At 35.7% G+C, this 13,058-nt stretch overlaps 1 protein-coding gene across 3 annotated transcripts in view; it reads right to left on the bottom strand.

Moving 5' to 3' along the window:
- The window catches only part of CPEB2 (cytoplasmic polyadenylation element binding protein 2), a 51,797-nt gene that overhangs the window by 33,474 nt on the left and 5,265 nt on the right, over nucleotides 1-13,058 (bottom strand). For all 3 annotated transcript variants that reach the window (XM_041475788.1, XM_041475864.1, XM_041475950.1), the window contains one exon: nucleotides 3,280-3,370. In XM_041475788.1, coding sequence (XP_041331722.1) covers nucleotides 3,280-3,370 — 91 coding nt within the window. The remainder of the gene's footprint in view (nucleotides 1-3,279; nucleotides 3,371-13,058) is intronic.

Here is a 13,058-nt window from a genome sequence, read left to right as displayed (position 1 = left end):
CATTGCATAAAAAATGCAACAACTGCTTCTAAGCTTTCTCCATAATCTGTTTCAGCCCAAATGCACTGTCTTTCCTGCTTCTTGACAGCAAAATGCATGGATATTTGGGGGGGAGAAGTGGAAAAAAGAAAACCAGGTACACAAGTGGTATGTCTGAAGAATTACACTAGCAATAGCTCTATGTGTCAGGCTATCAGTATTTAATTCTTCTCTCAACTGTTTTAAGAACTATTAGAAGAATAAAAAGGGTATTTAAGAACAATGATATAAAAATGAATTAATTTAACTTCAGTTTTTATTTCACTGGAATTGAATGGATGGGGATAATCTTAAACATTACTTAAGGTCCTGTTATGAAACGCATTTCAAGAAAGCTGCATGGGAAAGATTAGTTTTAATATGATCAGTAATTCTGCTGCAATGAGTAGTGAAGTCAAACATCTTCTCCCTATTACTCTACATTGAAAGTATCTTACTGAAAGCTGAAATTACTTTTCTTTTGATCACATGTGTTGTAATGACAAAGCTTTGTCTAAACAAAGCTAAAACTAGTCATCTATAAACAATTTTCTGGCAGCCATAAACTTAGCTTTCAGTGAATCATATTTGAAATAATTTTTTTTCAAGTTCATGAAAGCAAAAGTGGTGAAATTCTACTTGCTCCTAAAATGGATCTTGACATGCAAAACTTGAAGCTATGAGCTAGTACACAGACTGTCTGTTCTGCATTGTGCAAAATTTGAGACAAGATGCTTAGTCATACTCCAGATATTGTAAGCAGCTAAATCTGAAACACGTGCTTAAAATTCCAGGGACTTTCATTTTACTGCTGTGATCAGATATAAAAGATGCATTGTTTTAGTGTGCTTATATTTACTTCAAAACTTGTCATAAAAATATTCCCTAGTTACAAAATACTCTTTAGTTGCAACAAAATATGTTATATATTAATAAGAACAACAAATAATAATATTCTTAATCCTGTGCATTCTGCAAACAAATACAATGGAGTTCTAAGTAAATGTTAGATTTTCTGTGGTGAACAGTCACAGAGACTAATATAACCAAATTAAAGTTTCATGTCTGGCAGAGAAAAGAAAAAAAAAAGAAGTTAAAGTTGCTCAGAAATTACAGAAATTCCAATTAATGGTGAAAAAGTCAGAAGACAGTAAAGAACTAAAAGGCCGATTCACCACAACATCTCCTCCTCCCATTTTCAGTCTGTAAGGAACATTTCTCATGCCTTATTGTTAATAACATAGCGGTTTCAGCTGAAATCACATCCACGGAGAAAAAATATCTTATCCATCAACTTAAATAGCAGCACACAATTACTCTATTTAAATTCAGTTGGCATGTGCATTGTTCTCTGGCACTCGAACAGAAAAATGGATTTCCTTTGAGTTCATCACTATCTATGGCTTCCATCTGTTTTAGTTCGAACATAAAACTTAGCAGAATTTTCACTGCAAGAACATCACTGTTTAACTGTTAAAAAAATACATCTCTTAACTGTAGACTGACACCATATATCATGTCCCTAGAAAGCACAGATGGAAACTACTGAGTTTTTCAAGGTATCTACGTATGAACCAAATTATCTTTCAAGTCTTAAAGCTTTTTCTTGTCTTACTCTTCTTGGAAAATTATTATTGGAAATATGTAATTTTCGTCTATTGTAACATAACAAAACATGACAGATGAATAAAAATTAGTATCTTCTATGCTCACTGTACCTCTGAAATCTCTTCTGCATTACAGAGATAAAATTAAAACAGTGAGATAGCAGGGGGAACCGAGCAACCAATTCCATTTGTCATGTCAGCATATACAGAAGGAAGAAACAGACTGATTTTCACCTTCAGGAATGTGAGAGATGCCAATGGCAGTATATTGCAGTAGAAGATCTGCACTCTCTAGCTTTATGCCCAACGGTAGCTTTCAGAAAAGGAAAGAAGCAGTAACCACCTGAGTGTGGCAACTAGAAGCACAAATCCCCTGTAAGAGGAATGACACACCTGGTCACCTCAGCCTTGAAGAGCTATGAATGCTTAGAGCACACGGCAGTCACACCGGGCTAGCTGTTTCAAACCTTTTGTTTTAGTTAATGTTTTACAAACATGTAGAATAGACAGAAAATTAAGTTAATAATGAACTTCAATAAAATTGCTAAAATGGAATTAATTCTCTCTGAGCCATAACAGAAAAGAGATGAGATTTAAGAACACCTAAGAAAATTTAATTTTGGCTTCCACTTACTTTAAAGTCAAGGAAAATTAACAGTTTAAGTAAATGCTAGATACTTACAGATGCTTTGTAGAGATTTTCAGCTTGGGAAAAAACTACAGACTTTTGGCTAACTATTTTAAATCTTAAAAATACCATTAAATGCTATCTGAATGCTACAGGTCTTCCAAGTAATTACACAGATCTTAAAAGAATCATGAGCAGACTACCAAGGTGTCCTTCAGATTAGGAGAACAACAGGCCTTTCTGTGCTAATGCAATATATAGTAAGTATAGGAGCCTCTAGAAATGGAGAATGGATGGGAGTAAATAATGCTGCAAAAAAAAAATTGATTGTTTAATTTTTACAATTGCTTGAATACAGAGATTTAATTTCTACAAAGCAAGCCTAAAGTCATGGATAATTTTAAAATTAGATTGTGTTAATCTAATTAGAACACCACAAATGAAGTAACATCTGATCAGCTCAAGTGAAATTGTTTGGGTTCCCTGCCCTGATGTTCAATAGTAAATGCTACTTGAGAAAGTATGGAAGAACAGAATTCACAGGAGTGAGTTAATGTGCAGGGGAAAGAGGAGTTCAAATGGGAGCCCACATACACTAGCTATATGCTTACTGCTGCGGCCAAATGATTTAATAGAGCTCAGGACTGTAAGAGGAACCAGCATTCTAAAGCCAACTGTATTTCTGGACTTCTTCAGATTTGGATGCATTAGCATTCTCCAGTAGATTTGAAAAAAATATTTTAAAAGACAAATCCTGATTTTATCAATTGACTGAGGTTTTTTTGTTTTTCAGCTTTCACTTTAGAGAAAGGGAAAATTACCTGGCAACACTTGGAGTAGCTTGTTTTAAGTAACTGTGAAACAATGTTTTCAGTAAAAGACAGCTTAAGACTGACTTTTCATTTGACTGAAAAAATAGTTCATTCTCTATTTTAATATGAACTTAGAATCTAAATTAACAATCAGTATTCATTCAAATATGCAGAATGGATGACCCTTTTTTCTTTACTTAGCATAATAACATACCTTTAAGTGGATCATGCTCTGCTCTCATAATGTCAATAAGGGAGTTTTCCAAAGAGTGCATATTCAGACTGTCATACATTCTATTTCGATCCTAAAAGAAAACAAAAGCCTTAGTATTGGTATACAAATTCTGTAGTTTTTAACAAAAAACTTGAAAGGAAAACACAAGCTCCTTCTAACAGCTGCCCACTCAGACACTCTGAAGATGGACAATGATACAAAGCAAGATCTAATTTTATTAACTGTAATTTTAACAGCATCCAAATATAAAACTAGAGATGCAGTGTGAAGAACTCTGTGTGATGCAGTGTGAACAAATGCTGTGTATGTATTTGACAGCCTGTGAATGCCTGTTTCCTTCAAAACTGCTTCAATTAGTTCTAGTGATCCACAGCACAGTTGTGCATAAGCTGATTAATGAAGGAGACTAATGTCTGTAACAGTTCAATTTCATTTCATGCACAAGTAAAATAGTGAGGAAGGTGGGGAACTACAGGACAAGGGCAGTCATGTCACATAAAAGAGAGCATTTTCTTGGTGCTTGGCCAAGTGCCTGGCATGGGCCTCCAGCCCCTGCCGGAGGCTGCGCTTGCTGGCTTCAGGGTCTTTGCATACAAAAACTTGAGTTACAAATGGTCAGCCCATAATGGTTAAAGGGTGGAAAATTAAAGCTAAACTATGAAAAGAAAATGTCAACAAATCTTACTAATAGATTATCAGCCTTATAGAGGACAATTTCTTTTACACATGATTATTAGGAAGTTACTGTACTGTCTTTACAAATATTTTCACTGACAGTAATAAAAGTTACTGCAATGAACTGAAGATGTTTTCACTGATTTTGTTTTATCCAAGCCACTTTCTCCCATGTTTTCCAATAAACCCAACTTACAGACACAGAAAAAAGATGACTTCTAAATTCCTTGGTCTTTCTGGGATACCTTTTAGAAACTGAAAACAGTTTCTGTAAAACTATAATATTTTCTACTTTCAAGTAGTCTGACTAGACTGTACTGCACTTAAATCCTACAATTGTGCCTTAATTTTACCTTGGTCTTCACTCTAGTAATTCAGCAGAGTAGGATGAAATACATCATATACATCCCAGGACTGGTGAAATTTCCCTAAAGATGCAGCCATGCACTTTGAATATATATAATAGGAACAGAAGGTGCATCTCACACTCACTCTGACTTTCCATGACAGTTCAATAGAACCATAGATTAATCTCAAGCTACGTCCCTCAGCAAACAGGTATTCTTCACATTGGAGGAGTAAAAAAGCAAGCTTTGGAACAGAAGTTTTCTATCACTCACTATGACTTCTGATCAGCTTTGCCATGATGAAACTAGGATTTCACTTTCATCTGTTAAAAAGTTTAGTCAATGTTGGGATGAAGAGGAAGAAGCCTTTTTTCCCACCTCTCTATCTCTAACAACTATTAAGAGTAATGGATTCCTGTTGGGTAAGCCATCTGTTAAAAAATAAAGTATCTCATCAAATCAATTGGAAGCATTTGGACAATTTTAATGATGAATTAAAAACGTAGGTTTCTCTTTTCTCTGGCTACATCCCAGACCAAATGCCACTGACACTTCAAGAGGCAATCTTCAACCTGGTTTGAGTGCCAACATGTCACCACCACTATTTTACTTCATAGTAACATTAATTTTGGGACTGGCTGACTTTTGTTCAGTTTAGTTGTCCTGAAAACCACCAAAAGAAACTGAAGTGACTAATCTGCTTCCGTGCCCTTACAGGTTTGTTTCTCAACAGCACAATGAAAAGAACCTGCTTACCACAGCAAACTTGCTTTCTATAGAAGGTGTGAGCAGTGGCCAAGATGGATCTGTTCCCTACTGTCCCCTAGCATGCAGAAGTATCTCATCAGGATTGTTAATGAAGCCTTAAATTCAGTTTACGGCACTAGTTAGTACGTAGTCAGTGCTCTTGCAAAAACCAGCACTGAGTAAAGACAGAACATGCTACCTTTGTAGCTGATAAGGGAAAAGAACTAGTGTTGGTAAAAACCAGACTGAACTGTATATGGTGTTTCATCTTTGTAACAGACTCATTACAAATTTTCTTATTTATTTTAACACTGCTACATACATATGTGTTGAAGTAACACACGACTATCTGGGAAATTGTCATCATTACAGACTTAATGACACTCTGTGGCGCCAATAAGAAAAGGCTTCACCATGGTTAATTCCTAGAACTGGGCTACTTGGTGCAAGATTTTACAGAGGAATGGAAAAGTAAAACATGTGCTTACAATTTATTTGTAAACTGCTCTACTGGGTGACATGGTGCAATGATTCTAACTTCACCCTTGCATCATTCTATTTTGAAAGCTGTGTATCTAAAGCAAAAGGTCTTGCTCTGCTAGAAGCAGAAGGAAAAATAAGCTTTTCCCATCCTTTTTAGAAAGTTTGTGGTCTGTTTCCTTGAATTGCATTACTTAATTTTGGGCAGTGGAAACATACAAGGGGCAGATACCACACAATATCAAAACGTTGTGAATACACTGAAGTACAGGAGGATTTAAATATGTGAATCATATTCTTCTATCCCCCTACCCACACATCACACCACTCTATCATGAGTTTGGGTACTATCTTGGTAATCGGTGCTTCAAAATTTTAATCTCTATTCCAAATGACACTGATGAATTGCATGCTGTCTCTAAAGGAACAAGTAATTCTTTGGGTACAAGGTTCATTGTAAACCTTTGTGCAGCTTGGCTTTATAATGCTACAAAAAACTGCTTTGAGCTCCCCAAATATGTACATCATATCTTTCATCTATGCTAATAGGAACCTTTAATTTCAAAGCAGAACTTAAAAGTATTTCAGTAATGTAGGTCACACACCAGCCAGAATTATCTAGAAAGGTCTGTTGAAACAGGACAATTCTACCACAGAAGGCACTACTAAACCAGAAAACTTCCATTACAGTTTTGATCAATTTTTAGGACAAGCACAAAAAGCACTACCACACAACATGATTGTTCCAGATCTCCATGCATGTGGAAACAGTCCCCAGAATTAGGATTAGCTTTAGTTTCATTATTTCAACAAAACTGATAAGCAGTTATCTTCTAAAACAACCTGGACCTACTTTTAAAACAACATGGAAGTAGTCCCAAAAATTAGAACTATTTCCATGTCATCTTAAAGACAGTTTCAGATTGTTTTGGAAGATAACTGCTTATCAACCATGTTGAAATAATAAGACTAAAGATAATGAGTAGTGCAAAGGCACTGATACCTAAGCATGTATGTTAATACACATTTTCTATCATCCTGACTCCGGAATTGTCAAGGTTGAACTCCTGTTAAATATTTTTCATTTCCTTCAGCTCTGTGGCTCATCAGTCCTGTGCTAAGAAGCAAGTGGACCCTTGCTGTGTCAGAAGGTCTGCATCTCAGTGGAATGTCACAACATAATGCTAGCTTTATCCCCCTCAGAGCTGATAGTTAATTTCTCCCAAGCACTACAAATTCTCAGACTAGTTTTTTACTTTTAGCTGTCAAAATGTTTGACTCCTGCTTGATTTACCTTTCCCGTATCAGAATCACAACTACAGACCGAGCGATATGGTTAAGTAAAAAATCATCTATGTAGAAAATTTACAGAAAATGGTAGTTACTTTAGGAATAGGAAAAGCACAAAGTATCCTTCCAACAGAATACAAGTGTTAGAAGGAGCTTTTGACAATGTCATGCAAAGTACACCTAGAGTATTCATTTGAGAAGTAGTTCCCAAGCCATGCATCTGAATATGCATGAATGGGAGAAGGGTAGCTTTCTCTGAAGACCAAGTTTCAGTACTAAACTCATGAATAAATAGATTTTTTGGCACATTTTGCTTAGAACTTCTATATATACCCATGCAATTTATGCAAAGATTATCCTGTCTGAGCATGTGCAGAAACTGCAGTCACATCTCTAAGCTTATGTATTGTCACTTATACATAAAGCAAATACAAGGACCAAAGCTACTGAATGGTGAATAATTTTGCTTATTTTTAACTACAAACACTACTTCACAGTTAAGAAATTTAACACATTTGAATTCTGGAAACATGCCTTCCACTACTGATTTGTGGGACTACTTGAAGTAAAAATTAAAATAAAACGCAGATATTAAAATCTGTAAATGGTAGTATCTTTAAGGAATGATCTTTACATGTCTATTCATATTCTAAAGAAATGCAGCACCATGCGATAGGAGCTGAAGAAAAAAAGTCATAAAGCTTATAGTCGTTTCAAGTATGGTCTTACTTAGCTGCAGAAAGGACTCCAACTTTGACCCTGATGAATTGACTGAGTTTGTTAAAAGCTAAATTAAAGAAGCCTTTTTAAAACTGCTCCCCCAAATAAAAGATTAACAAATTCCATTTTTTTTTCACCTTAAACCTGACCCCTGAATAAAAATGTGCTTTAGGACTAGAAAGTGACAGCTGATTTAGTAATAAAGTATCTACACTCTAAAAAGTACCTGAATATAGTATTCATTGTTAATGCTAGCAGTAATAACAATTCCTACATACATATTCTAAAATACCTCTACTAAGATCTAAATTTCAAGTTATTCTCATTTTATTGAGGATGTACTACAATCATAAGCCCCTTGTTGAAACCATAACTAGTGTAAATGAGAAACTAAATATGAAAACCTATTGGAGCTACAACTTTAGCTCTATAAAAAAGCAAGGAGGAAGACTTGAAGTCGACACAGAAAATTGCTTGGTTACTTTTCGCAGTGTCGTTAGTGGTAAAGATGAACGAAAGATGTCTGGTAGACATCTGTGAATGGTCAACTTGACAGCAAAGTGTTTGAAGTTAAAATGACACCATCAGCTACATAAGCTAACTAAATTGAACCCAAAATGCACCAAGAACAAGTCCTGTGGCGAAGACATATCCACTTCCTAGCTACATAAGCATTTAAAAATGAACAAAAAACCCCAGTACTGGAGTACTTCAACTCAAGAATACGTATTCATAACCTGGAAACAACCAGACACCAGACTATGTAGATGATTAAAGTACTGGTAAACTTGACTTACATGGCAAATCTAGAAAATTTGTATATTAATAGTTTCAGTGAAATATTTAAAGGGACATTTCGAAATTTGAAAGGGACATTGTTATTCAAGTTTTGGGTTTCTCACACCCCTGCCCCACATCTAGAAATACCTACACAGTCTTGAGTACTTAAACACAAATACATCAGCACATACAGCAAATGTACTTTTGGATAGATCTCAGGTGAGAACACATTCATTTTAAGTCAGAGAACAAGGTTAGGCAAGATAGCCATCATATACTCACTGCTATAACTATCAAGGCTGTGAAATATTTTGTTGAATTTTTCTAACTCTGATTTTGTATTGCATTGATAGAATGAGCTCTATAACTCAAGAAAAATTAAACAACAAAAGAAAAGTCTTATATCATATGAAGTCATAAAAACATTAGCATGGTAAGACCTACAAACTTCCCACTAACTGATTGCTTTGAATGGCAAATCTGTGCAGCTCCTAATACTATTTATTCAAAGGCTGTGATCCTGAAATTAAAAGCATGGCCATAGACCGCTTTCCCCAGTTAGAGATATCCCCAGTATGGTCCTCAAACACACATATCTGGTTGTGTGTGATATTTCAAGCAGTCCCAGGCAATCATCCACTGCGTTAAAATCCCTGAAACTGTTCTCTTCCAGCACAGCCTCCATAAAAATAAACTGGTAAAGCCTGGCTGATAGAGCAGTGTTTGGACAATTATATTACTCTGAAGAGTAAGAAAACTCTGCAGCTAGATAATCTCAATGCCTTCAAGTTTAAGTTTAACATCAGTTGCCAAACACTGAACACTTTTGAAAAAATGGGCCACACATTTAGGAGTCTAAACATGGCATTAAGAACCCAACTTTAACAACCTGCTCTTCACCTAATATTCACTGGTATGTGTATCATCCAGATACACAGCCACTGAAAATGTTAAGCGCTATGAAATGATACTAAAATTATCACATGGAAAATTTGACATTTTCCAAATGGAAGTGATTCTAAGGCAGAAGAACATGACAGCAGCTTAAATTAAATATCTAAAACTAACACCTGTTGTGACATACAATCTTAAACCTCATTTTGTTTTTCATGTGATTGACTTTCTTTGAGAACTTGAGCACATTTCAAAAAGAAATCGAAAAAGAAAAAGAAAAATCTGCATTTGTGCAAGATACTACCTCACCATACCAATCCCCAGCTGGAGAGCTATGTTTAAACACAGAATAAGAACACTCAGCTTTCAGGACCATGAACATTACACACTGTTTGTCTGAACAAACAGGAAGGACAAATGAAGGTGAAAACCACCCAGAAACATGGTGCATTTCCTTAATTCGAAAAAGACACAGAAATTAGATTCATGTTCAGAGAATGCAGTGTTTTAACTAGAACGAAAGCAGTCAAACACGGACATATAGTATTAAACATTTTAACAGGTTTTAGTAAGATAATTTGCAAGACGGTAAGAAAAACTAAACTTACAATCAAAACAGACTTAGCAGAAACTGCAATTCTCAAAAATAAAGGTAAAAATTTAGAAATAGTTTATTATTTTCCTCATACATGCAGTGTAAAGCAAAAAAGTGGATATACAAAACATGATCTTTGTCCTTGGGTTTTGTCCACAGATATGCCTGTAGCATGTTTTTTGGGGGAAAACACTTGCATAAAAGTTTAGAAATATATTTTCAGCTTTGTACCCTATAATCAGGGCTTTTTTTTTTTGCACTTTATGTCAGGGAATAAAAGAGACTATTCATATCATCTCACTTCCTGAAATGCAATGTAAGTGCCTAAAGTGGAATCCCAGGGGCTGCGTAAGGTCAGTGGTGGCAGGTATGTTCTTCTAGAGAATTAGATTATCTAAATAAGGAACCTAGATTCCATCTAAGGAGAGAGAAATAGGCCCCTCAATTAAATGCTTAACTTGTACGGTGTCAATACTTGATAAGATTTCTAACTGTCCCTTTAATGATTCAAGCGCAAGGCAACAACCCTTCCCTATATGAAGTACCTACAACAGTGGAAGCAGGGTAGCTGAACTTATACAAAATTACATCCACAGGTTTTAGGTCCATGAAAGAACTGTATCTGATGCAGTTTGTATTATCCTGAGAAAGACAGAAAAGCTTCTAACAGTGAGGCACATAAGAAAAACTTGGCTATATGCTTAATTTGCTTACGTTTAAATCAGTGTTGCAATGATGTTTAATTATTTTTACTTAAAACCAAAACAAACTGCTGAACTTTTAAAAAATCCTCAGAGATGTCTCTTATAACTTCTGCAAGCAAAAGCAGGTTTGCTGGAACTAATGTGGCCACTGTGAACTCAACTTCATATGGGGTATGTTTCAGTTTTAACTAAGAAGTACAGAAAATCAGCTTTCATCCCTACAAGCAACACCCATAATAGTCCACTCAGTTATCAGTAATGACATTCATTGTCACTGGTATATTAGTTTAACGTCAAGAAATGTTTTTTTCATCAGAACTGATGCCAGTTCTATTCTGGGGCCCACCCAGCAATGCAAACACCAAAGAATAAATAAGTTTGATGGAAGGGCAAAGCTTCAAATTTGCATACAATTCCCCTGTGGTTTATCACGTTAGCATGAGGTACGTGTTTTATCAGAAAATGGATGAGCAGCTGACGTGCTGAATGCTATTTGGACTTTGCAAAAATATGTAGCATCTTTTAAAAAATGGTAGCTGAATGTTGAAGACTACGCAAAGTCCCTGAGAGCACTGGCTTTTCTAAGCCAGTTTTTAAATTGCTAATTTTGAGCTAGCTAAAGTTTGCAAGAGAGGTGCTTTGTCCCCTCCCCTACAAAATTATTACTGTGGTTAGCCCAAAGAAAAAGGTATTCTACAGAACTGGGAATGATGCAGTATGTATCCAACATGCATGCTAAGATGTGTTTGCTCTGTGGAAGCTTGGAAGAGATAGGTAACTTCTGCATGCACGTAAATGCTTTTGTGCTAGACTTTCCAAACAGCACAAAATTCCATTTGTACTGGTTTTTTTTTAGTATTTTCTGAAATTGCTACTGTATCTTTAAGAATCCTCAATCTAAATACCACAGCCTTTTATGGAAGGCGACAAGCACAGTACAAATCAGCAAGATGGGTGTTTGACAGCATTGCAATTGCCGACAAGTCCTGATGAAAAGAAGCACAAGCTCTAAGCTCTATTTAACTTTTTCATTATGACTTGCAAAATGTTAACAGTCACCACAAGGAATTAATCATATAACAATAGTGTACTAACTGAAAAATAAGAACATGACAGTGTAGCAAAATAATTTATGGAAACATATAGTGTTTCCACAATAGCAGTAGATAACATTGCAACCTTTCAAAGAGGTTTATTTTAACTGTGTTCTGCAACTATGACTTCATACACGTCAGGGAGATTTAAGCACAGACAGACCAACAGCATTAATACAGCCAAACAGGCCAATTTAATTGGTGGGTCTGGTGCTCATAGGTGTAACCAACAATTAAGAATGCCCAACTTCTTACTTGGACATTATGCCTTAAAAAATCTGCCAACCCTTACAGAGAAACACTGAGATAAAGAGTTAAACTGAAAGGATTTCTTTCCTAGCTTATTACACACAAATTATTTAGACGATAGCCTAAATGCAGAAGATGCTTGTTTAGACATAAAAGGAGTTCATCGATAGCCAAAGACTTCTGTAGAAGCTTCTGAAAGTTAGAAGTATTGGTCACATGAACTTGTAACGCATACTGGATGAGCAAATATATTCAGAGCCTGTGCTTAGCCATGTATGAATTCCAGTGTATATGTCACAGCAGTTTCAATGTATGATGGAATTATTTTTAAATCTTTGGGACAGATTTCAGTATTTACTTGCTACTACTTTTGCTGCCCTCCAATGCAAAGCATTATCTATCTGTAATCTGTTTTCCTTTACAGAACATAACTCCTGAAGAATACCACATTTTTCTCCCCATCTTTCACCCACACAAAAGATTATTCAATTACGATATTCCAGCTATCAAAGCTACTTAATGGAATCTATCTTGACAGTATCAGGTCCAAATGTAAATGTTTCAGCATAACTTCAGCACATTCAAAAATCAGGTAGGTGCCAAAAACACTGCAAGTATCAAAGTGCACCTGGACAGAGTCAGGACATGGCCTCCTGTGCCAAATTCACTAGAAAAATGGTATGAAAACCCAGAACTCTAAAGGGAAATCTGGTCCCAAGGAGTACCTTTTGCCACTACTTCAGCTCCATAAGCATTAGATTGCCATTCACGCAAATACAGCTCAAATCTGGTCACAATTATGACAAATGAAAGGCCTCCATTAACAAGGAATGACTCAATCAATATAGGTAAGAATGAGAAAAATAACGTTTTACCAAGAGATTACTGAGGGTGGAGTTAAGTGACTTACTTAGCCACGTAAGATGCCACTGACAAAATTCAGAAGGTGAATCCAGATCTTTAGTTCTAAAACACATCCTTCCATTTAACACTTCTAAATCACAAGGCTTCCAGACAAAAGAAAACATAAAAGGTGCTACAATGTGGAGGAAAAAAATCTTGCTGACACACAAACATCAGCCTAGAATACCAGTAAAAGACAAACATGTCAAAGACTTGAGAACCATCTATAAAAGTAAGAAAACCTAAGTAGAAGGACAAAGCAAACAAAAAATACCCTGAG

The sequence above is a fragment of the Pyrgilauda ruficollis genome, unplaced genomic scaffold (genome assembly GCF_017590135.1).
Source record: "Pyrgilauda ruficollis isolate IOZ18807 unplaced genomic scaffold, ASM1759013v1 scaffold1, whole genome shotgun sequence".
NCBI classification, from domain to species: Eukaryota; Metazoa; Chordata; class Aves; order Passeriformes; family Passeridae; genus Pyrgilauda; species Pyrgilauda ruficollis.
Note: the sequence above shows the minus strand (reverse complement) of the source record. Positions and strands in the feature narration are given on the sequence as shown.